Source organism: Eulemur rufifrons, chromosome 6 (genome assembly GCF_041146395.1).
Source record: "Eulemur rufifrons isolate Redbay chromosome 6, OSU_ERuf_1, whole genome shotgun sequence".
In the NCBI taxonomy this organism is placed as follows: Eukaryota; Metazoa; Chordata; class Mammalia; order Primates; family Lemuridae; genus Eulemur; species Eulemur rufifrons.
The window spans coordinates 40,114,390-40,135,419 of record NC_090988.1 but is presented as its reverse complement, the minus strand read 5'-3'; the positions used below and the strand labels follow the sequence as shown (position 1 = coordinate 40,135,419).

The 21,030-nt window shown below is 32.9% G+C and overlaps 1 protein-coding gene across 2 annotated transcripts in view; it reads left to right on the top strand.

Moving 5' to 3' along the window:
- The window catches only part of NAALAD2 (N-acetylated alpha-linked acidic dipeptidase 2), a 38,496-nt gene that overhangs the window by 1,458 nt on the left and 16,008 nt on the right, over positions 1-21,030 (top strand). The window contains exons 3-12 of one of the 2 annotated variants that reach the window (XM_069469078.1): positions 3,896-4,082; positions 5,617-5,718; positions 6,405-6,530; positions 7,926-8,112; positions 12,059-12,152; positions 13,171-13,269; positions 15,332-15,417; positions 15,734-15,853; positions 15,957-16,039; positions 20,269-20,332. In XM_069469078.1, the coding sequence (XP_069325179.1) occupies positions 3,896-4,082; positions 5,617-5,718; positions 6,405-6,530; positions 7,926-8,112; positions 12,059-12,152; positions 13,171-13,269; positions 15,332-15,417; positions 15,734-15,853; positions 15,957-16,039; positions 20,269-20,332 (1,148 nt within the window). The remainder of the gene's footprint in view (positions 1-3,895; positions 4,083-5,616; positions 5,719-6,404; positions 6,531-7,925; positions 8,113-12,058; positions 12,153-13,170; positions 13,270-15,331; positions 15,418-15,733; positions 15,854-15,956; positions 16,040-20,268; positions 20,333-21,030) is intronic. The other variant, XM_069469079.1, reaches the window with a different exon arrangement.

Here is a 21,030-nt window from a genome sequence, read left to right as displayed (position 1 = left end):
TCCAGCTTCTAAGCATGAAAAAAGAGTGAAATTCAGGAGAATGATTATAAACTGCTTAAGGTCAATGATCATAGCGTTTACTTCTGCGTCCAGAGTCTTTTAAAAGGATATCATTAAAAAAAATCAGCTTTGTTCGAGCATAATTTACATAAAATAAACTGTATCCCTGTAGAGCCTACAATTTGAGAATTTGGCAGAGGTATACTATACTAAATAAACCACCTCCTCAATCATGATACAAAAAATTCCATCATGCTCTTAGCAGTTTATTCCTTCCTTCACTCCTGGCCCTAGGCAATCACAGATCATTTTTATGTCACTTTAGATTCATTTGCATTTCCTGGAATTTTATATAAATGGAATTATACAGTAAGTACTCTTTTGTGTCTGAGACTTCTTTTACTCAATGATGATTTTGAGATTCATCCAAGTTGTTGCACGTATCAGTAGTTCATTACTTTATTAATAATTTAAAGAGGTTTATTCTGAGCTGAGTATGTGTGTGACCCATGGTCCAGAGCACAGAGCCTCAAGAGGTCCTGAGAAAATGTGCCCCATTCATTACTTTTTATTTCTGAGTAGAATTCCATTGTATAGGTATATTACAATATACAGTTGAGGGACATTTGAATTGTTTCCAGTTCTTTACTATTGTGAATAAAGCCTCTATGAACATATATTTACAAGTCTTTGTATGGATGTATGTTTTTATTTCTCTTGAAATGGCTGGGTTGGATGATAAGCATATGTTTAACTTTTTAAGAAAATGCCAAAGAGAATTCAAAAGTAGTTAATACCATTTTGCATTCCTACTTATTATGTGTGGTGCTTTCAGTTGCATCCTCACTTGTTTTGGCATTATCACTACTTTTAATTTTACCCATTCTGATAGGTGTAGTGATATCTCATTGTACATATTTAGTTATTTTAATAAATAAATAAATATGCAGGGGCATGGGCTTGCAGGTGAGCAGGGTCCTCAGAGGAAACAAGTTAAAACAAGGAGATCAAGCAAACATTCAGAGAAGGGGCTGAGGATGTAGGAGAGTTGTTGAGCACACATCTAGAAGGTTTATGAGCACAGCAAAAGAGTTTAAGAGCCAAAGAGGGGTTCAAGATTGGGTTAAAGGGGTAATGGTGAGAATGACTTGATATCTCCCAGCCACTTTCTTACTGGCAGAGCCTCAACTGAGAATGATTGCCCTCCTCTGGCGGACATCTGTTCAGTAAAGTTTCCCTGCTTCCCGGCCTAAGAATCTCTTGATGAGTCCATAAACCAATCATTATAATTCTCTTCCCTCTGACAATGATTGCTTTGAGAAGGATAAATGACCGTAATTTGTGTAATGAAATGGAAGAAAAATTTAGCTAAGATCTTTTACAAAAAGTTTTTCTTGGTTAAAAAAAAGAAACACAGGCCGGGCGTAGTGGCTCACACCTGTAATCCTAGCACTCTGGGAAGCCAAGGTGGGAGGATTGCTTGAGGTCAGGAGTTCAAGACCAGCTTGAGTAAGAGCAAGACCCCATCTCTACTAAAAAAAAAAAAAAAAAAGAAAAGAAAGAAACCCGACAACTAAAAATATATAGAAAAAATCAGCAGGGCATGGTGGTGCATGCCTGTAGTCCCAGGTACTTGGGAGGCCGAGGCAGAAGGATTGCTTGAGCCCAAGAGTTTGAGGTCGCTGTGAGCTAGGCTGACACCACGGCACTCTAGCCTGGACAACAGAGTGAGACTCTGACTCAAAAAAAAAAAAAAAAAAAAAACCAGAAGAAACACAAAAGAGGGAATAGGTGTTCTTGTTTGTACTTGTTTCTCCTGAACATTACTAAATATGTGATATCTGGAGCTGTATTGTTCATCTCAGGACCATAAGGAGAAACATAAAGGTAAAGGATGTCATACTCTGCTGCTCTTTTTTTTGTACTTCTGTATTTTATTTCATTGGATTCTCTAAAAGAAGGGTGGCAAAAGTTTGTGGTTAATCCTCCCTCTCAATTTAAGAAAATATATTTAGTTTTTCTCATTGCAAGAATAGTGTCTGTTCTTTGTAGGAAAATAATAATAATGAATTGTATAAAGTAGAAAATAAATATCCCCAGCCTCTCTAGTTTTTTTCTATGCATATGAAATAATCTGTCTGAACACGTTTGTACATTTCTTAAACAAAGTAAGATACTAAACATCTGTTACCTACAGTTTTCATCTAGTGATGTAGAGAGGGAAAACTTTACAGAGAAGATGGTGCCTGGGGAGTCCTAATGGATGATTAATAGTTTAAAGATGGGAAAGGGGATAAATAGAAGTGGTGATGGAGGGAGATTCAGGGAGATGGGGAAATATGTGTGTCTGAGAAAAGACCTTATATAGAGGCTAAAAGGTATGAAAGAGCATAAATCATTTCAGGAGAAAAATGAGAATACTCAGTGACATAGAACAGAAAAGTTTATACAGAGTGATGGGAAATGAAGCTGAAAAGGTGGAAGAGTGGACCAGACCTAAAAGGGCCTTAGGTGCCATGTTGGAGTGTGAACTTTATAATGCAGGGTGTGGGGAGCTGTAGAAGGATTTTAAGCAGTTGGGTAATGAGATTAGATGAATTATTTAGAAACATCACTATTTCTTAAGATCAGACAACTATAATTTCAGATTCTAGCCCCAGCATTTATTAGCTGTGAAATTATGAACAAATTATTTAGCCACTCTTTCAGTTTCCTCATTTGCAAATGGAGACAACAGAAGAAGGATTGTAAGGATTAAATGAGATAACACATGTGAAAGTGTAGAGTGCTTGGCACATTGTACGTTTTCAATAAATGCTAATTTCCCCAACTGCAGTATATTTTGTGGATGTCCTCTGGTTGACTAAAATACAGATTTACGAAAGTATTTATTATTGCTCTAGTGCTGTGAGGGGGTGCGTTGGGAAAGTGTTTTAAAGTATTTTTCACCTCAAGTAAAATGAATCTCACTAAAAACTATGTGCTGTCACATAAAGGCTACAATTTAGGATGAACACAGGCTCACGCCTGTAATCCCAGCACTTTGGGAGGCCAAGGTGGGAGAAATCACTTGAGGCCAGGAGTTTGAGACCAGCCTGGGCAACTTAGTGAGACCTTGTCTCTGTAAAAAAAATTTTAAAAATTAGCTGGGTGTGGTGGCATGTGCATTTAGTCCCAGCTACTAGGAAAGCTGAGGAAGGAGGATCCCTCGAACCCAGGAGTTACAGTGAGCTATGGTCATGCAACTGCCCTCCAGCCTGGGTGACAGAATGAGACATTGTCTCTTTAAAAAAAAAAAAAATGTTATGGCTCATTTACATGCAGAACCAAGAGAACATTGCCCAAATTCAATTTAACAAGCCTGTACTTCTGTACTTTTTGTGTAACAGGCAAGAGCTAAGCACTAAGGGATATAGAATTAAAAAAGGCATGGACTTTTACCTCAATAAGATAGATAAGCAACTATATAGATGGTACAATCAGCAGTAGAAATTATAAGTTTTAAAAAAAGAAAATATAAGTTAAATGTAGAAGTGCCCGCTGGTTGCTGCCGGATATTAAGACCTTTTTCCCAAAATGTCTGATAAGCAGTGAGAAGGAGTATCATCGGTATAGAAGTATGATATTCTTCCAGCGTGCTTTCTCATATCTGCTGATTGTACTTACTGTGGGATGCATTCTTTTCTGAGGGAGCATAATATGAAAACTGCAGTTGCACACAAATAATTTAAAAATCAGCATATTTACAAGGTGGTCACGCTAGGTGGGTTTCTTATATTTCTCATATAGATATGATATCTTAATACCTAAAGGATAAGTAAGTAATGCATTTAAAATAGTTTTTAGACACACCTGAATATAGTCTTTAACTCCCACTTGTTTTTTTTCATTTCAGTTCTTTTACAAAGGTTCCTCATCTAGCAGGAACAGAACAAAATTTGCTGCTTGCCAAGAAAATCCAAACCCAGTGGAAGAAATTTGGACTAGATTCAGCCAAGTTGGTTCATTATGATGTCCTCTTGTCATACCCTAATGAGACAAATGCCAATTATATATCAATTGTGGATGAACATGGAATTGAGGTGATGTGAAATTGTTGCTACTTTTTATATTTTATAATCCTACCCTTTTATGTTGATTGGAACGTAGGGTCAAGTAAAAGAAATTTTGTTCATAGTACAATAGAACTCACATTTTTTTTGAAAAGTTAATAAGTTATAAACTAATTGTTCAGGGTCTACCATGTATTAGACATGGTATTAGGTCCTGAGGCCAGAATGAAAACTAGGACTTGGTCCCTTTGCTTAAGTAAGCTAAGGCAGACAATGGAATATTTCAAATTTCAAATCAATATGATAAGCGCTGTTGAAGATTATGATTAAAGCTCTGTATCTATAAAGAAAAGGGTCATTCAGACCAGGCTGGGAGTTAGAGAAGGCTTTCTGAAAATGTTATGTGAGTCATGAAAGACCATAAGGGGTTAACCACATAATAGAATAAGGTAAGAGATTTTAGGCAGAAGATAAAATACTGGCAATGGCTTGGAGACATGTACCAGCTTAGTATTAATGGGAGAGCTTGAAGACTTTCTATATTCCAAGAGCAAAAAATACAAAGTTGGCCATGATAAGAGAGAAACCAGTAGATACATTCTGGGGACAGATTGTAGAAGAGTTTATATGCTGTCCTAAAGAGATTAGACTTTAACTATAGTCCATGGGAATCAATGACAAGTCCTAAGCAGGGGAAAGGTGTGGTTAGAGGAAGTATTTTAGATAGATCGGACAGTCAGGTCTGTAGATTACACCTAGATTAGGCAAGGAGTTAAAAAGTTGCAGTCCTAAGACAATAGGCCAGGTAAAAGATAATGAAGTTTTGAATTAGGCTGCTAGCAGAAATGAGGAAGAGGGATGGATTTGAGAAATAGGAAGTGTATTAGTAGGACTTGATTAGTGATTGACTAGGAGAAGGAGGTGGAAAGAGAGAGTTCAAGATGACTCTTAGACTGTCTAATGTGGGTGATTAACTAGTGAAGCTATTAATAGACGTAGGAAATGCAGAACCAGAGGGAGGCCAGGGGTGTGAGATGATAGATTCAAATTTTAACATGTTGAGTTTGGACACCCAAGCTTAAATAATCATACGGCTTTTAAATATATGAATCTGAAAAGCTGAGCATCATAAGCATATTAGCTATTGGCAAAATTTTGATAGTCAATGAAATCTCGGTATAGAGGCAAACAGTGGACTGGGGGTAAAACATGGGGAAATATTATTTAAATGAAGATGAAAGAAAAGGAACCCACAAAAGATGCTGAAAAGGCATAGGGAGAAAAGGAGAGTCACAAGAGTGCCATCTTTGAAGCTCTGTTTTTACACTTCAAAAGGGAACTTTTAGTTACTGAGATTGTATGCATTTATAAAAGTTTCTGTTATTTTGAAGACAATAACGATAAAGCTCTTTCTCATTGTCAGTATAATTTACCTATTTAATTATTGAACCTAGTTCCAGGATGTTTAATTGTAAGTGTATACTTGAAGACAAAATGAATTATACCTTAATAATAATAATCTGGAATCACTCTCTCCAACTTGATATGTTTCAAATCTTACTAGATTTTCAACACATCATACCTTGAACCACTACCAGATGGATATGAGAATGTTACAAATATTGTACCACCATATAATGCTTTCTCAGCCCAAGGCATGCCAGAGGTAAAATAAAAGACAGTTTTTTTATTCAAGTCTTTAGAGAACTAAAACCAAGGGGATTAGGTGAATCATACATGCTAAACCATTGTTCGATGTTCAGTACTATGAGCACCTCCTCCTTAAAATTAAAAATACTACTAGTAATAAAATAAAACAGAAAAGAACACTAGAAAAAGAAAACAAATTCATTAAAAACAGACCCTGAGGAAGCAGATGCCACTCTGAAATAACAAACTGCTGAACATGCCTTTAATTCAGTAAAAGAAATGATGTTTTTATGAGTTTCCTTCCATTGTTCATAATCTGAATTTTTTTATAGATTTATATATCTGATTTTAGAGGTCATACCACAGAGTTATTAAATTAATATCATGGTTAGAAATTAAACATAGTTAAAATTTTCAGCATGACACTTATTTACTCTGTCCCCTGTGGCTTTGTATACATTGATAATTGCTTCAAAACAGAACACACTGTTTAAACAAGTCTTACATATTATCATTTTTTTTTTAACTTTTCTGGAGTTTGAAAGATTCTCTAAAGCCTTTTGTAGAATTATCATGGGTCTGTTTATTAATTCTGGATAAGGAAAGGAAACTTTTGATGATGCCGTATTGTGAAACAAATTTATTTTTTTGTTTTGTTTTTAATTTTAGCAGTAGTATGTATTTGTTTTCTTTTCGCTATAGGGAGATCTTGTATATGTGAACTATGCTCGTATTGAAGACTTTTTCAAACTAGAAAGAGAGATGAACATTAACTGCACTGGGAAGATTGTTATTGCAAGATATGGAAAAATCTTCAGAGGAAATAAAGTATAGTATTATTTGTTTTTCTAAAGGGATGAGAGAGGATATATCCTATAAATGCCGATGATCAGCTTGCTTCATAGTTTCCAAAACTGCTTTCAAAATTTTTCTTTTCTTTTCTTTTTGTTTTATGTTTTGCTACTTGCCATGGTGCACAGAAAATCCTGTTTTTCTGTTACCTTACATTTCTGGAAAGGAAAATTATTTTTAATTTATATTACAAAAGTAATGTTTGGGCCCCTGTTCTATCTAGGTCATGTACTGTGAGTAAATTACTTAACCTCTCTGTGGCAAAGTTTCCTCATATATAAAATGGGAGTGCTTGTAATAGCACCAATCTCATAGAGTTCTTACTAGGGTTAAATGACTTTATGTTTGAAAGTGCTTAGGCTAATGGCTGGTATTTAGTAATTTCTATATAACTCCTTGTTAAATATTTCATCATTTTAAATGGTAGCATAATATTTCACAGAATTGATAAGCAATTTATTTAACCATTTCCCTACTGATGGGTGCTTGTCTTGTCTTGGATTTGTTATTACTACAAATAATTCCATTGTGTACATCCTCAGCTGTATATACTTCAAACATTTGTGTGAAGATTTTTGTAGTATAGATTCCTACACATTGAATAGTTGAATCATAGTATATGTTCTTTCAAAATTTTAATAGGCATCATCAAATTGCCCTTCAAAAACATCATGACAGATTATACTTCCACTGATATAATAGAGTACTCTCTGAATATTGGAATGTATTTTAGTGAATAAAGACTGATGGTTATCCATCTTTTGCTACAATAGTTTTGATAATGAAGAATTAGTATCTCACAGGTTCGATTTTCTTATTCTTGGCAGTTTGGATCGTTAGATGTTTACAAAAACGCTATGGACAGTTTTTCACACACTATGACTGCTCTGCATAAGATTTTAAATCAATTTAGTTCCATACATATTAGTAGAATGCTTATTGTATGATATGTAAGATTTTGGAAAGCCGTAGTTAACAAATGGATAAGATATGATCCATGTTCTCAAAACACCATCAGTCTGGTAGGAGAAACAGACATTTAAAAGATATTTTAATATACTGTGATCTATCCTATGATAGAAATAGATACAAAATATAGAAGTGCAAAGAAGGGAGACATTAATTTTGTAGTTTTGGGGATAATAGGATTGTTTCACAGAAGTGATAACTTGTTTAGAATTTTATAGAATAAATGGCAGTTTATTTCTACAAAGAGAGAAATTGCATTTGAGGCCAAGAGAACTGAATGTATAATGGCATGATAAAATGCAGTGTCTAAATTTTCTCACATTATTAAATTAATCTTTTTCTTATGTGAATAAGGTAATTAGTTGCCATTTCTGCATTATGGATTGCACGTTGCCTCTGCAGGTTAAAAATGCCATGTTAGCAGGAGCCATAGGAATTATCTTGTACTCAGATCCAGCTGACTACTTTGCCCCTGAGGTACAGCCATATCCTAAAGGATGGAATCTTCCTGGTACTGCAGCCCAGAGAGGAAATGTGTTAAATTTGAATGGCGCTGGTGACCCACTCACTCCAGGCTATCCAGCTAAAGGTAATGGATGAGCTTGTCAGTCTACCATTTTTGCGAAAATACTCCTTGTCCTTTTAGATAGGTTAAAAGCAAAGATCTACAAAATAACATTAAAACTAAAATGTGTACAGTTATATCATTTTGGATTATTATTGCTAGGGATTCGAAAGCATTCCTCTTGTATTACTTTGGGCATGGGGAGGGAACACTTAGTTCATGTTCTCCATCTTCCTTTAGTTGAATAGAGGTTCGGAAACACTGATCCTCACACCCTAAGTCTTATTGCTCTTATCAAACTAGAATTTATGTTTGCTGAGTTATCTAGGGTTTTTATCCTTCTTTAGCTCATACATTTCTACTTTAAAAATTACCAATGAGTTTTGTGTTTTTTAAAAAGTAAAATTTGAAAACTTTTGGCATATGGGAAATGATCTCTACAATCAAGATAATGAACGTATCCATTATCCCAAAATGTTTCCTCTCTTCTTCCCAACTCTTCCTGCCTCCTCCATGCCAATCCCTAGGCAACCACTGATCTGCTTTCTTCTGTCAGCGTAATTATTTTGAGATCTATCCATGTTGATATCTGTGTCAGTAGTCTCTTTGTTCCTTCCCTCCCTCCCTTCCTTCCTTCCTTCCTTCCTTCCCCCCTCTCTCTCTCTCTCTCTCTGAACAGTATTCCATTGAATGGCTATAACATAGTTTGTGTATTCATTTACTTGTTGATGGAAATTTGGGTTGTTTTCAGTTTGGGGGCCATTACGCATAAAGGTATTATGAACAGTTGTATAAGCCCCCCCTTTTTTTTTGAAAGAAGAATCTTTACATTTTAGTCCTTTTTTTTGAGACAGGGTCTTGCTCTTTTGCCTGGGCTAGAGAGTAGTAGTGACATGATCATGGCTCACCGCAGCCTTGAACTCCTGGGCTCCAGGTATACAAGTCTTTTATGTACATACACTTTTATTTCTCTTGTATAAAAGACTTGGAAGTGGAATGCCTGAATAATATAGTAGATGGATGTTTAACTTTTAAAGAAATTTAAAATTTTTTTTCCAAAATGGTTGTTTCATTTTATATTCCAACAGCAGTGTATGCCTGTTCTAGTTGCTACATTCTCACCAACACTTAGTATGTCAATCTTTTTATTAAATAATTCTACATTTTAACAGATATGTAAGTCCTCCAAGTTTTGACTCTTGCAAAATTGTTATGTCTATTCTTGGTCCTTTCCTCATGAATTTTAGAAGCAGCTTGCTTATTTCCATGAAAAAGCCTCTTGGGAGTTTGATTGGGATTAAATGAAATCTATAGATCAATTTGGGGATAATTGACATCTTAAAAATATTGAATCTTCTAATCCATGAATAAGATACGAGTCTCTGTTCTTTAATTTCTCCCAGCAATGTTTTATAGTTTCACTGTATGAATTATGCACATATTTTGTCAGATTTATTCATAAGCATTTCATAATTTTAAATTCTAAAATTTCATTTCCAATTTTTTTATTACTAGTAAATAGAAACACTATTGTATTTGTAGAGGAAATACATTGATATTGTATCCTGCAAACTTGTTAAACTTACCAATTAGTTCTGCTGGGTTTTTGTAGATCTTATCAGAGTTTTTACATAGATGATCATGTCATTTGCAAATAAGAGCCATTTTATTTCTTTGTTTCTAATCTGGATATTTTTTATTCTCTTTTCTTGCTCTTTTGTAGACCTTCCAGTACAATCTTGAATAGAAGTTGTTAGAGCAGACATCTTAGCCTTTTTTCTGTTCCAAAGAAAGCATCACGTCTTTCTCTGTTAAATATTATACTAGCTCTAGGTTCTTTATAGTTTCTTTTTGTCACACTGAGAGTTTGTCACACTGAAAGTTTACTTCTATCCTAATGTGGTGAGAGTTTTTAACCTAGAATGTATGTTGCATTTTGTCAAATGCTTTTTCTGTGTATACTGAAATAATCATATGTTATTATTTACTTTGTTAAAGTATTTTGATTTTTTTAATGTTAAACCAACCCTACCATCCTGAGATAAAATTGGTGACAATTTATTATCCTTTTATATACTGTTGAATTTTTGTTAAATTTTTCTTAAGAGTACCTGTTAAGAATATCTCTATATTCATAAGGGATATTGATCTGTATATTTAATTCCTTATAATATCTTTGGTGTCAGAGTAATACTGGCCTCTTGGAAAGAGTTGGAAACTGTTCTATCTTTTTCATCTTTCTGCAAGATTTTATATGGGGTGAGTTCAATTTTGTCTATAAATGTTTAGTAGAATTCCCCAGGAATCTACCTGGGCCTGAAATTTTTTTTGGAGGATTGTTTTTCATGACAAATTGAATTTCTTTAATAGCTATATGTTTGTGCATGTTACCTATTTATTCTTGAGTGAGATTTAGTAGTTTCTGTTTTTCAAGGATTTTAACCATTTTATATAAATTGTTGAGTTTATGAGCATAGAGTTTGTAATATTTTCTTATTCTTGTCTGCAGATACTGTAGTAATATTCTCTCCTTTATTCCTGATATTGGAAATTTATGTCTTGTTGATTTTTTTTTTCTTGATCTGTCTTGCTAGAGACAGACATTTATTAGTTTTATTGATCTTGACAAAGAACCAACTTTGGGTTTCATCGATTATCTCTATTTTTTTTTTTTTTTTTTTGCTTTCCATTTCTTAGCTTTCTGCCCTGCTCTTAATTATGTCCTTCCTCCTGCTTATTTTGGCCTTTGTTCTTTTTCTAGTTTCTTAAGGTGGAATCCGAAGTCATTTGTTTGAAACTTTTCTCTTTTTGTAAGATAGGTGATTTTAGTGCTATAACTCTTTCTCTAAGCACTGCCTTAGCTGCATCCTACAACTTTTAATATATTGTATTTTATTTTTTTAGCTCCAAATATCAATACTTTCCAATTTTCCTTTTCATTTCTACTTTGATCCATGGTTTATTTACAAGCATATCATTTGGTTTTCAAATACTTGGAGATTTTCTAGGTATCTTTTTAATATTGATTTCTGATGTAATTCCACTGTGGGCAGACAACATACTTTGTATGATTTTTACATTTTTTGTCTTTTTATAAAAGTCCAAACAAAACTATTTATATTTATTAAGGCTTTTTTTATGGCCCAGAATATGGTCTATCTAATATATGTTCTATATGCACTTGAAAAGAATGTATATTCTGCTGTTTTGGGGTGGAATATTCTATAAGTGAAAAAAAAAGTCAGGTCAAGTAAGTTGTTCGTGTTAATGAAATCTTATGTACGTAAAATTTTTCTGACTAATTGTATTGGTAAGATTTTTGTTTCAATAGTCAATTATTTTATAAAAATACTTAATAAGAAAAAATCTTATGGAAAAACTATTGTTTTATATATTTTTGTCATTTTAAAATTATTTCAGGCATAAAGATAAATTCAGTTTGTCTTACTTTATGTTGGCTGACATCCAAGGTTCCAATGAGGTTTTAATGCTGGCAGTACTTTTTGGTCTTCCCTTAAAGAGAATATTACATTATTGTTTGAATGTTTATCTTTTTTCCAAAAATCTTATATATTCCTCTGAGACTTTTTCCCCCCAATTACTTAAAGTTTCAGAATCTGAGACAGATTGTAGTCATCTGGTTAATGAAGCTTCTCTAAGAAGGATTCACAATATCCTTGAGGAAATAAAATATTCTTGTAAAGTCAAGAGAATTATGTGAACTGTCAAAACAAATCTGGGAATCTATAATCTCTATAATCAATTTACCTTGAAAATATAAATAATTTAATTCTTATTGTTGAGTCAAATAGGCCATATTAGGTAAAACAATTGTTTGACTTTGAGGACCTTTTAATGTTGGTATAATTGCAAATGTATAGCAAATCTGCAATACTAATATAAAAAATTCCTGTATGCTATTTGCTCAGATTCTTTCATTGTTTTCATTTTGTGCACTTGATTTTTGCAGAGTACACCTTTAGACTTAATATTGAAGAAGGAGTGGGAATCCCCAAAATACCTGTACATCCCATTGGATATAATGATGCAGAAATATTATTACGGTATAGTTTTCTAGTTGGATATGAGATTAAGATATTTTGCATTAAGGTGTCCATTTTCTGATATAAAACCAATATTTAAAACCTAATTATTTAAAAAGTAAAGTCTTGTATCAAAATAACTTCTGAAGTAGGAATAATAGAGCCTACCATGTTTTTATTCCATAAGAGAAAAGTAGTCAGTCTAGTGACAAAAAAAATAATAGGAAAACATTGCTCTGTTTGCTACAAATGAAATTCTCAAATAAAAAACTATGTCCAAAAAAAAAAAAATGAATACTGATTTGAGATTTTTCAAGTAGTCGGATTTTCTTAGATATATTCATTAGATATTTATACTTGATATGTAGTTTAAAAATATAATAATGCCCACCCCTTATTAGATGTATGGCCTTGGACAAATTACTTAATCTTTCTCTGACTGAGTTTCCTTATCTGTAAAATGAGCACAGTAATTATTTCTCCTTGGTAGGGTTATTATAAGACCATACATGTAAAGGAGTTAGCACAGTGTCTAGAATATGGTAAATAATTAATGTTTGCTATTGTATTATTGTATTTTAAGTGTCTGTGTTAGTACAACTTAATAATTGCTTATGAGTTCCTACTATGTAACTGGCTGCTTCTTTACAAATTTCTTATCCTTAACACAGTCATGAGTCTCCCATATTCAGGATTTCTTGGACACAGCGCTTTCCCACATAAGTAACTAGGTCAAAAGTAAGGAGGCTAATGCTTCCCATCTGCCCTCACTATTTTATTTTTTCTCCTTAGCTCTTATCTCTAACATATTACATATTTTACTTATTCATTTCAATTATGGCTGTCTCACTACAGTCCTGTCTGCAAGGGAAGGATTTTTGATAGTACCTGGCACATTGTAGATACTCAATATTTATTAGATATATGAGTGAACTATTATCTCTTCATCAAATTTTATTATTTCTTCTTGGAAATTGTAATGCTCAGGCTTTTTCTGTCATTTTCTTTTCTTTTTCTTTTTCTTCTTTTTTTTCAACAGCCATTTGGGAGGAACTGCTCCACCAGATGACAGCTGGAAGGGAAGTCTTAATGTGGGTTACAATATTGGGCCTGGCTTTACAGGGAGTAATTCTTTCAGGTAATTTTGCATTACTTTCATAGCCTGGAAAAGTTTTATATTTTTAATGGAAACATGTCAGGATAACTGTTCTGCCAGATGTATTTTGCTTGTCTCTTTTTCTCATTTTCACTAGTAAACAAATGATCATTTTATATCACTTAAGAAGTACTTACAGAATGAGCTATTGAATTTTTCAACTAGTGATATCTCATTATTATTTTCATAGTCTCAAAAATTACTACATTTGTGTTATAGGTTTATTTTCAAGCAGTATTTTTTTCTTTAACTTTTCTTTTCATCTAATGTTTTTTAAACAATTTTTCAAATAACTTTCAAAATGCTACACATGTGAAACACTAGGTTAAGTTAAGGGAGGGAGTAAAGAAGAGAGAAAGGAGCCAACACTTACTGATCACTTACTATGTGGGTTAAATGAGTTAAAATGAGTAAGTTATGTAGCTACTGTAAGGTTCAATAGACTGATCTTTCCAATATTATTGTTATTAATGTGTTACAGCACTATTGTAGATGAATGATCATAGAATATGTGATTATTGAGCTTAGTCTTACAGAAAGAATAAAAGTTTTCCACCAGGTCAAAGCAGGCAGGAAATGCCACCTTGAGAAATCATCCTGTACAGAGTCATGAAACAGCATGGCATGATCAGAACTTTAAGAAGTTTGATTTGCCTGAAATGTAGCAGGAGAGGGAAATATAACTGATAAATCAATGAAGACATAGCTGTATTTATTAAACCAAAATTATTCTATCAGTCTTGTTTGCTAACAGTTTACCTTAACTATGTGAACTTGGGATTCTCACAGTGTTTTTTAGTTTCTGTAGGAATTTGTTTTTATTGCAGAAATTTTAAAGTATTAGAAGTTCAGGCTGGACATGGTGGCTCATGCCTGTAATCCCAGTGTTTTGGGGGCCTGAGGTGGGAGGATTGCTTGAGGCCAGAAGTTCGAGACCATGGCCTGAGTGAGACCCTGTCTATACAAAAAGTAAAAAAAAAAAAAAAGGGTGAGCACGGTGGTATAGTCCCAGCTATTCAGTGAGGCAGGAGGATTGCTTGAGCCCAGGAGTTTCAGGCTGCAGTGGGCTATGATCATGCCACTGTACTTCAGCCTAGGTGGCAGAGAGATCTTGTCTCCAAAAAAAAAAAAAAAAAAAAAAAAAAAAAAAATTCAATTTTCTTATTTTATAAGAATTTTAGAAATATTTGATTTTTTTTATGTTAAGGACTGGATCTTGCTATGTTGCCCAGGCTGTTCTCAATCTCCTGGCCTCAAGTGATCCTCTTGCCTCAGTGTCGCAAAGTGCTGAGATTACAGATATGAGCCACCATGCCTCGCTCAGAAGTATTTGATTGATGTAAGTGTTTATCTATATATTGAATAAGAACAGTGTTAAAGCATGGCTCAAATCAGAATCAAAAATGAAGACCTGGGAATGTTTCATTATGTAGTTGTACATTTTAGCAGAAGCTTCCCAAAATCTCATTTAACAATAGAATTTGTTGTGTTTGTTACAGGCAGCATTTAGCCAACTCTTTAACAATGAACTTATATAGTACTTCCATAGTCATGAAGAAAGTTAATGAATAGCAGGATTTAATATAAATATAAAGACAAACATTCAAATAATATGTTTATACTTTTAACTTTATTAGATAATGGGCTGTCTTCCTTGATTTTGTAGTTAAGTAAGGTGTATTTAAAAATTTTAGAATAAACAACTAAGACACTGAATAATAGAATATTTTTAATTTTAAATAAATAACAATATAGCTATAAGGGAAGAGAAATATAAAATAGTTTTAAAATTTGACTTTAAGATGCATGTTTAGGTACTTAGGAGTAAATGGAATGATGTCTGAAACTTGCTTACACTTGGTTCAACAGTGTTAACGATTATTGAATTTAGGTGGTGGATATATGTGACTTCATTGTCCTATTTTATAGTTTTGCATAATAAACTTTCATTATGAAAATAGTTTTCCATAATAAAACATTGGAAGAAAACTATAGACATAATGAATGCTCTATACTAAGTAGTTTATTCCTTTTGAAATTCTAGGAAGGTTAGAATGCATGTTCATAACACCAATAAAATTACAAGGATTTACAATGTAATTGGAACTATCAGAGGATCTGTGGAACCTGGTGAGTCAGTGAATTTTTTTTTTAAACATTTTGTTTTTACAGAGATTAAAAAGTAAAAGAAAAATTTCATCAAGAATTGATTTTTTTTTTTTCCTGGCTGATTTGAAACTACTAAATTTGGGGAAAAAATTGTACAACTCTAAAAGAAAACTTACTTTACAGCATTGATTTTCTATGGAGGAAACTGAAACAGAGTTTCCTAGGGAGATTGTTTTCTATGGAGGAAACTTAATCAGGAGGAAGTTTCATTTAAAAACATAAATTATATTTGTATTATATTCAAAGTTGTAGTTGTTTTGAACATATTCTTTTCCAGACAGGTATGTTATTCTGGGAGGTCACCGGGACTCCTGGGTGTTTGGAGCTATTGACCCAACCAGTGGGACTGCTGTTTTGCAAGAAATTGCCCAGAGTTTTGGAAAACTGATGAGTAGAGGTAAATAACATTTCTTTCCTAGGTAATGACAAAAAATGTGACTTACTTAATGTTCCTTTATTTTTGGGCGGTACCCAACCATGTATGTTAACAATGATTACAGGCTGGAGACCTAGAAGAACTATTATTTTTGCAAGCTGGGATGCAGAAGAATTTGGACTTCTGGGTTCCACAGAATGGGCAGAGGTAAATACAGCAGAGAAGATTCTTGTTATTTTTTTTGGTCAACAGGGAAAAAAATAAATATGTGTCTCAAGATGGTCACAAATAGATTCCATTATCTAATATGGTTTTAATTTGGAGAATGACTCAAGAGATTTTAAGAAATTGTTTTTGTTAATACTTTCACATCAGTTTGGCAAAACAAAATAACCTCTTATTACTAGACTATAGACAAATTTATTTATTCATGTAAAAATATTTCAGTTTCCAACTGTATTTGTTTTGTGAAAAATCAGTAAGCTCAGAAAATAATCAGAATTAGCCAGCTGCTTTTTACAAGTGAATTAACTTATCTAAAAACTGACACAGATCATTGGAGTGAATTTTTAAGTTTTTGAAGTTTCCTCAGAGTTCTTCCATCTGAGAAAATATAAGATACTCTATTAGGATAGCTATATTTTAATTATAATTTCACATTTACGGATTCCATATAAAATTGGAACCATAAGTATATTTTACCATTCACAAAATATATGCTTAATTGTTAAGCATAAGATGATAATTTTGTAAATTGAATTACTTTACTAAATTGACTTGCTTTACAATTTGAGGTATTTTTTTTCTTCAGATATGATTGATTTTCACTAGCTCTTAGTTCTTTAAGTGTCTCTCCTAGGTCCCCTGTCTTTCATCTTCTTCTCTTAGTCTCTCTGTTGAGTAATCTCTAAGTTCTTAAATGTATAAGGTAAGCTCATACATTACGTACAGATTGGTGTACTCTATAACTGCTTACTTTCCCTCCACCATCTGCTTTTTATCGTTTATAAGTCCAGGTTTTATAGACTTGTTTTAAAGCATGGCATACCTCTCTTGTCATTGTGTTTAGTTTTAAAAATACTTTCCTTCTGACTCAGTTCCTCTTACATTATTTTAAAATACTATAATAAAAATAATAGGAATCAAATAAATATGGGAGTGGTAAAAAAATCATGCACACAGATACTTGCCTGGTATCACTTGTCTTTTGTTGTTGTTGTTGTTATTTTATTTCAATAGATTTAGTGGGTACAAGTGGTTTTTTGTTACATGGATGAAATGTATAGTGGTGAAGTCAGGGCTTTTAGTGTACCTGTCACCTGAATAGTGTACATTGTACCTGATGCCTCACCCTCTTCCCAGCCTCCCTACTCCCGAGTCTCCAAAATCCTTTATAACACTCTGCATGACCATGTGTACCCATCATTCAGCTCCCACTTGTAAGTGAGTGTATGTGATATTTGTTTTACCATTTCTGAAATACTTCACTTAGGATAATCGCTTCCAGTTCCATCCAAGTTGCTATGGAAGATATCATTTCATTTCTTTTTATGGCTCAGTAGTACTCCATGGTTTGTGTGTGTATATATATACACCACATTTTCTTTATCCACTCATCAGTTGATGGGCACTTAGGTTGATTTCATATCTTTGCAATTGAGAACTGTGCTGCAATAAACATGCAAGTACATGTGTCTTTTTAGAATAATGACTTATTTTCCTTTGGGTAGATATCCAGTAGTGGGACTGCTGGATCAAATGATAGGTCTACTTTTAGTTCTTTGAGAAATCTCCATACTGTTTTCTATAGAGGTTGTACTAATTTACAGTCCCACCAACAGTGAATAGCATTTCCTTTTCATCGCATCCAAGCCAATGTCTATTACCTTTTGACTTTTTAATAATGGCCATTTTGACAGGGGTAAGGTGGTATCTCATTGTGGTTTTAATTTGCATTTCCCTGATGATTAGAGATGTTGAATATTTTTTCATATTTTCATTGGTCATTTGTATATTTTCTTTTGAAAATGTTCTGTTCATGTCTTTTTCTCACTTTTTAATGGGTTATTTGTTTTTTCCTGCTGATTTGTTTGAGTTCCTTGTAGATTCTGATATTAGTCCTTTGTTTGATGTATAGTTTCTGGATATTTTCTACCATTTTGTAGGTTCTCTGTTTGTTGATTTTTTTTCTTTGGCATGCAGAATCATTTTAGTTTAATTAAGTCCCATTTATTTATTTTTGTTTCTGTTGTATTTGCTTTTGGGGTCTTAGTCATAAAGTCTTTGCCAAGGCCAATGTCCAGAAGAGTTTTTCTGAAGTTTTCTTCTAGAATTTTTATGGTATCAGGGCCTACATTTAAGTCTTTAATCCATCTTGAGTTAATTTTTGTATATGGTGAGAGAGAGGGATCTAGTTTCATTCTTCTGCACGTGGCTCTCTAATTTTCCTAGCACCATTTATTGAATAAGGTGTCCTTTCCCCAGTGTATGTTTTGGTCTGCTTTCAAAGATAGGTTGGTTGTAGGTATATGGTTTTATTTCTGGGTTCTCTATTCTGTTCCATTGATCTATGTGTCTACTTTTATACCAGTACCGCGCTGTTTTGGTTACTATAGCCTTGTCGTATAATTTGAAGTCGGATAATGTGATGCCTCCAGATTTATTCTTTTTGCTTAGCATTACTTTGGCTATTTGGGCTCTTTTTTTATTCCATATGAAATTTAGGATTGTTTTTCCTAATTCTGTGAAAAATGATGTTGGTATTTTGATTGGCATTGCATTGAATATGTAAATCATTTTGAGCAGTATGGACATTTTAACAATATTGATTCTTCCAATCCATGTGTATGGGATGTTTTTCCATTTGTGTCATCAACAGTTTCTTTCATCAGTGTTTTGTAGTTCTCCTTGTAGAGATCTTTCACCACCTTGGTTGAGTATATCTCTAAGTATTTTATTTTAATTTTTGCAGCTATTGTAAATGGTATTGAGTTCTTGATTTGATTCTGAGTTTGACAGTTTTTAGTGTATAGAAATGCTACTGATTTGTGTACATTAATTTTGCTATATTTACATTGCAAATTTTTATTATTACATTTGTATTATGAATATACATTTTGGAAATAGAATATTAATTTAGATGAATAAAATTTCATTTTTAGGTCAGCTACTTTTTTTTCTCCTACTCCTGTAATGGTGGAAGGCCATTTACTTTTGGAAATATGTAATTTCTTGTAATACATAATTACATGTGTCTTTTTATTTAAATTTCAGCAGCTTAAAATAAAGACTAAAGAAATCTAAGATATAAAATAATAAATATGTTTTGCATTAATTTATATACATGTGCATTAAAAGATAATTTTAATACTTTTTCCAGTTTTGTACCAGATTCTTGATCATATTCAGCAGCATACTTCCCTTCTTTAAGTACACATAAGGAATAGTGCTTATTTTTACTATAAATCTATTATAATGGAAACTCTGATTTTATATTTTTCTATAATGGAGCAACTATCATCTGGCCTGTGCAGGCAAGTGCAAAGAGTTGACGGTTTTTATTTGTGCCACAACTATACACAGCTTTAAATGATTTTACTCTAACATGTTCTCATAAGGTGATTAGCTAGAGAGAGAGAGAAGTGAAGGACTCTTACATGTTCCCATTTGTGTGTGACTACATTAATCTTCCTCTATCTTTCTTGAATCTGTGTAGTGTGTGAGTGTGGGAGAGTCTTTTTTTGTCTTAACTGTCCCTCCTTCTCTCCCTTTAATTTTTTCTGTCTTCCTCTCCTTTTTTTATTTTTTAACTTCTCCATATGTGTGTATATATATATATATATATATATAGTAAATATAGATAAATGAAAATTTTATATTTCTCACTTTTAAAATGGCAAATTTACATGAGTATACACTCACAGTGCATCTCAAACTTGTTGTATGTAATAATCAATTACTGGTGATATCTGTTAGAAAATAATTTATTTCCAGTCCTTACTTTTAGCAATTCTGATTCAGCGGTTCTGGGTAGGGTTCCAGAAATGCTGAATCACAGATTCTGGCACCCTATCCAGATCTGCTGAATCAGAATTGCTGATGATCCCTGCATTAGAATATGTCCACACCCCTGCATATTCTGATGCAGGGAATCAAGGAACCACTCTTTAAAAATATTTTTTTCTTTAGGGCTGTCTGCTATTGCTAATAAAGAATAGCTACTATTTCATAGTATTCTTCATGTTTTAATTGTATTAATTTGTCAAGCAACCAGTTTTCAGTATTTTCTCAGAAATTATGGTCATAGGCAGGCACAGGTATTTGATTCATAAAGGTTTTTATAAACTACTTTTCCATAAAATTAATTTGTTTTTCTTGTTTATATTTTCACAATTGTAAATATTGTGACTTACGTAACAATTTTGCTTCAATGATAGGAGAATGCAAAAATACTCCAGGAGAGAAGCATTGCTTATATCAACTCAGATTCATCTATAGAAGGTAAGTTTCATTCCAGGTAATTTTTATTTATTGTTGAGCAGTAGACTATCCTTTAAGTCTAGAAACTCCAACTTGTTAGCTACCTCTGCTAAATTTGTGGTGCTTGTTTTCAATAGGTGACAGAACATAGTTGACTCATATATATAATAAGTCAAAACAAAATCTTTACTACACTATTTACTTATATGACACCTCTTCGTATGAGATGCCTTAATAACACCTTCATTTTCCATTTTTATCACAAAGAAGATGATTATTATTCATATGAATCAATATGATTCATGACTAAGCTATTGTTCCTAATTTCTTTGGTATATTTATCATGTCTTTATTAGATTACTACTTAAAACTATAATCACATTTTTTCTATGGAGATATTAAAGGAATTAGGCCAAAATATTTCAAAAGAAATATTTCACAGAAAATTTCATACAGAAATAGTTTGTGTTTTTATTGTAACAAATTTGAAGTAAGCACAAACTAAAAACTTCCTTTTGAATCTGACATATGAGATTTGTGTGTCTAGACTTTTACTGCATTGCCATTATTTCTAGATACATGTCAGAGCATACTTACTGATTACTCACATGCTCTTGTCTAGTGTCTTGATATATACTATTGAATTGAAAGAAACAAAATAAGAAATGAATGTTGTAGCCTTACCATTTCCTTTGCCAAAGTCCCCCTAAGAAATGTTG